Source organism: Pteropus alecto, unplaced genomic scaffold, assembly GCF_000325575.1.
Source record: "Pteropus alecto unplaced genomic scaffold, ASM32557v1 scaffold45, whole genome shotgun sequence".
Taxonomy (NCBI): domain Eukaryota; kingdom Metazoa; phylum Chordata; class Mammalia; order Chiroptera; family Pteropodidae; genus Pteropus; species Pteropus alecto.
The window spans coordinates 29165804-29170281 of NW_006442491.1; the positions used below are offsets into that span (position 1 = coordinate 29165804).

The window sequence follows — 4478 nt, forward strand, 5'->3', positions numbered from 1 at the left end:
TTCCACATATATTTTGCTAGCACTCTTGTCATTTTGTTATTAGCCACCTCAGGGTCCTTTTTTAAAAGAGAAAGAGATTATAAATTAGTCACCAGTCCCCACTTCCCCACCCATAAAGTTTCTATTCGAATGAACGATTGTCTCAAGGAAGTGTTCTCCAGGCTCTCCCTCTTACTCTCACATTAAGCAGATGTTTAACGAAGTGTTATTGAGTTAAACTGAAATGAATCAGAGGTGACGATCACTCTCCTTTGCTCCTGCCCCAGGCCTACCTCCTCATTGAGGAGGACATCCGGGACCTCGCTGCTAGCGATGACTACAGGTAAAACCAGTAGGTCTGTCCTCTACCCTCCCCCAGGCCTTATAGTAGCCCCCAGGATGAGCTCTCGCTTCAACTTTTCTCCTTGATGTCTGTTCCAGAGGATGCCTGGACCTGAAGTTAGAGGAGCTGAAATCCTTTGTCTTGCCCTCCTGGATGGTTGAAAAGATGCGAAAGTACATGGAGACACAACGGACAGAGAATGAGCATCGTGCTGAAGCGCCTTCACAGACCTGAAGCCAGGTCTCGTGGCTACACTTGGCAGCCCTCCTCCAAGGCCCTCTTACCCAGAAGGCTGAGACCACGGCTAGGACTGCTCCTAGATGGATCTCAGCAGCATTAAGCTGTGCCTGGGCTAGTTTGTAGTGACTTACTGCAGAGCACCCCCAGACTGGCATGTGGTTCTATATTTGTAAAGTTATTGGGATAAGAAGCAATTAAACAGTTTGTAATAAACACAGATGGTGAGCCTGCTGTGTGTTCTGCCTTGTGGGGGCCGACAAAACATCAAGGGCTCTAGAAGAAGTTGGTATAGGAAAAAAGGACCAGGTACTGCTTCCCCTTCCCAGGTTAGACCCAGGAAGGTCCCACTGCTCCATGCACATAAATTTTGCTTTATGAGATGAAGCTGGGAGCACCTTGCCAAACTTCCTATCCTATTATATCTTCACCCAAATAAGGTATGGAAGTAGCAGACTATGATGGATGGCACCGCGGGAGGTGTGGGGAGTGGGGGTGGGGGAGTAATGACAGACCAGAAGAGAAATGCAGAGTGACTTTTACTACCTCCATTTTATAAGTTAAAACACTAAATTATGTAGAGAGGTAGTATATGAATCTGTTTTCTAATAGGGAGTCTACTGCTAGACTCTGCCATCAGCCAATTTTTCCCTTCACACAGTGCCCTAGACACTACGATAGGGGGAAGCGCAGGGGTTTCCGGTTACAGGGAAAGGTACGGGCGCCGCAAGATTGTATACCCTCCATTCCCCTGGGAGTACGGATCGTGGCAGGGCGTGCAGGGTGTTCCAGCCGGTTGCCAGGCATTTGACCTAAAGGGGCTCATCCCACGTGGACTTTTTCTTGGCCCTTTAATGGTTGGCGTTTTCCAAAGGCCACCAATCCGCTGCAGGTTCGTTTAAATGGCAGCCGTTCTAGCCAATCGTCCCTCAGAGCAGGATTCCCGCCGCCCAGTAGTGGTGCTCTGGCAGGAGGGTCTAACTGTTGCATGGTGACAGCACTCCGGCGCTCTCCATTGGGTGGATCAAACCCAAGCGAGCCTCTGATTGGCCAGCGCTGCCGGAGGGTTACAATTCAAACGCGGGCGGGCGGGCCTGCACCCCTGCAGTTACAGTCCTGTACTCCGAGTTTCTGTGACGCTGCCAGCGCCGCCAGGATGGCCTCTCAAAACCGCGACCCAGCGGCTGCCAGCGTTGCCGCCGCCCGTAAAGGAGCCGAGCCCAGCGGGGGCGCCGCGCGGGGCCCTGTGGGCAAGAGGTGAGTGGTGCGGAGGTAATACCTTGGGCAGTGGGGCCCACAGCGAAGACTTCCGGGACACCCCCCCCTCCAGGGGCGGCTGAGATGTGTGAGGTGGGGGGACACTCTAGGAGCTCGGGCTGCCCTTAGAGACCCTCCCGAAGGAGGACAGAAGATGGAGGGACGCTGCCAGGATCCTCCGCGAGTGAGTCAATAAGAAGATAGGCCGGGGACCCTCGGTGACTTTGCGGGGGCGGCGGAGGGGAGAAATTTTAAGATCTGGCACGAGGAGAGACGCCAGAGGAGCAATGGGGGTTAAGAACACGCTAAAACCGTCCTGTAAGAGCCTGGAAGTGACAGGGTGATGACTCACTAGGACCCTCCTGTGGAATATAAGAGTGAGTGTGCCCCAAGCTTGAGTCTCACCTCAGAGTGTGGCGAAGTCTCCACGTCAGCTCCTCCAGAGAGACTGGGGTAGAAGATAGGACCACCTGGAGCCCTGACCCAACCAGACTCCCAGGTGACTGAGAATGTTCTTTTTGCAGGTTACAGCAAGAACTGATGACCCTCATGGTGAGTGACTACCTGCCAGATCCTCAGCCAGTTGGTACCCGCTCCCAGCTTGTATTCACTTATAAGTGGCCTCCTTTCCTACATCAGGCGCTTTGCTAGACACAGGGATGAAAAGATGAGTCCAGTTTGCTCTCCCCTGGAAAGAAATTCACACACCCCTCCTACACCTTTTCTTCCAGCAGTATCTATTCCTAATCCCATCTCCCCACAATGAAGTTATCTCTAAAATACAATTCCCAGAAGCCATACAAGGCCTTCCCCTGCCCTGCCATGCCCAACTTACTTGCTCTAAGGTTTACCCACACCCAACTCTCCAGCCTTAGTATTTGTCATTCTTTGGGGTATTTCCTTCCCAGATGACCTTTTCTACATTAACCCTGGATATTCAACTCAAATTCTCCAATATCCATATCGTATAACTCTAATCTGTGAATAGTCAGGGCTTTGTATGGAACTAGCACTCAATAGAATGTTGAATTGAATTCCCAGCAACCAACAAAATCGTGGGTACAGAGCTGCCTTCTGCTTCCCTGCATAACCCCTCCCTCCTGGCCTTGAACTTTTATAATCCCAATATTCCTCCCTAGAGGGGCATATTCAGTCCCAAAAGTCTAACCACTTCTTCAGAAAAGCCTATTAATTTGGTCTGATTGCTTTATTTTGAGTCAAAATTGATGGGATTAAGGGGTAGGGATTTATCTGCTGTTAGAAGTGTGCTCTGCAGCCCAGCAAGTGCTATTTCTTCCCCAGATGTCTGGTGACAAAGGAATTTCTGCCTTCCCTGAATCTGACAACCTTTTCAAATGGGTGGGGACCATCCATGGAGCAGCTGGCACAGTAAGTATAGGGTCAGGGTAGGTGAGTATGATTTTGCTGTGTCTGGGGAGAGGTGGGATGTGTTTCAAGCCTTGAGCCAGGCAGCCCACTCCTGTGCGTCTGTCCTCATGCTGTGAGCCTATGGCCCCGGTCTCTCCCTCTGTACAGTAAGAAGGAGGGTTTAAAGCAGCATTCTCCATTAGATTCCTAAGGGAGCCAGATAGCAAGGAAAAGAATGGAAAAGACAAGTGAGGACTTCAGCAAATGAGAGGGCACACGTCTCAAGATGGCAGCTTCCAAGAGAAGTCCAAAATCCAGATCTGTGCCCCAAATCTCCTAATTTTTACATGTTAGCAACTAAGCTAATTGTACTAAAAAACACAGCTGTGGTAACCTTCAGAATGCCAATTTACAGCCCTTAGACCAAAGGGTCACTGATGTCCCCACTAGATACGAGAGGCAGCACCAGAACCAGTGTAAGACTGTCTTCTGTCAAGTCCCAGAAAAACTCAAAGGTCCCAGCACGCTCCTTATATGGGGCTTGGGCTGGGATACAAGGCTCAGGATGGGAAGCTTACTCCCCACTTCTGTTTCTCCAACGCCAGGTTTATGAAGACCTGAGGTATAAGCTCTCCCTAGAGTTCCCCAGTGGCTACCCTTACAATGCACCCACCGTGAAGTTCCTCACGCCCTGCTACCACCCCAATGTGGACACCCAGGGTAACATCTGCCTGGACATCCTGAAGGACAAGTGGTCCGCCCTATACGACGTCAGGACCATCCTGCTCTCCATCCAGAGCCTGCTAGGAGGTGACTTCTGAGACCAGTGCCTCCCCTGCAACCTGGGAAACTGTCGGGACTTCCACAGCTAGCCTCTTCTACCCCCTTGACCGTTCTTTTTCTCTCTGCCCTCAGAACCCAATATCGACAGCCCGTTGAACACACATGCAGCCGAGCTCTGGAAAAACCCCACAGGTGGGTCCTTCATCTTTCTCACACGGGGCGATCCCTCCCCAGCCTTCAAAGCCTTCCTGAAACAAAAGAGTCTCAGTTACTTGGAGATGTGTGTGTAGTGGTGGGGGGCTTATCAACCCAGGGAACCCAATCCTGCCTCTGCCTTGGTGTTTCTAGTTTGCCTGTTTGGTTAAAATATATATATATATATATAAGAAAATTAACACCTTCCACATGAATGTAGGTTGAGGGGCTTTTTAAGTAGAAGGCAAAGCTTTCTCACTCGCCAAGTCCCCCTAGTCCCCTCCCCAGTCACAGTGGAGCTGAGCCAGTCCAGGAG

The 4478-nt window shown here is 50.9% G+C and overlaps 2 protein-coding genes across 3 annotated transcripts in view; both read left to right on the forward strand.

The window, feature by feature from the left end:
* DNTTIP1 (deoxynucleotidyltransferase terminal interacting protein 1) overlaps window positions 1-787 on the forward strand; it is a 16335-nt gene extending 15548 nt beyond the window's left edge. Inside the window, exons 12-13 of the mRNA XM_006921861.3 lie at window positions 267-322; window positions 421-787. Coding sequence (XP_006921923.1) covers window positions 267-322; window positions 421-556 — 192 coding nt within the window. The 3' untranslated portion in view covers window positions 557-787. The remainder of the gene's footprint in view (window positions 1-266; window positions 323-420) is intronic.
* Window positions 788-1600: 813 nt separating this feature from the next.
* The window catches only part of UBE2C (ubiquitin conjugating enzyme E2 C), a 3254-nt gene continuing 376 nt past the window's right edge, over window positions 1601-4478 (forward strand). Inside the window, exons 1-5 of one of the 2 annotated variants that reach the window (XM_006921862.3) lie at window positions 1601-1816; window positions 2341-2368; window positions 3119-3205; window positions 3790-3994; window positions 4100-4159. In XM_006921862.3, coding sequence (XP_006921924.1) covers window positions 1716-1816; window positions 2341-2368; window positions 3119-3205; window positions 3790-3994; window positions 4100-4159 — 481 coding nt within the window. In that variant the 5' untranslated portion in view covers window positions 1601-1715. Of the gene's footprint in view, window positions 1817-1881; window positions 2001-2340; window positions 2369-3118; window positions 3206-3789; window positions 3995-4099; window positions 4160-4478 lie in introns of those variants that run through there. The other variant, XM_025039854.1, reaches the window with a different exon arrangement.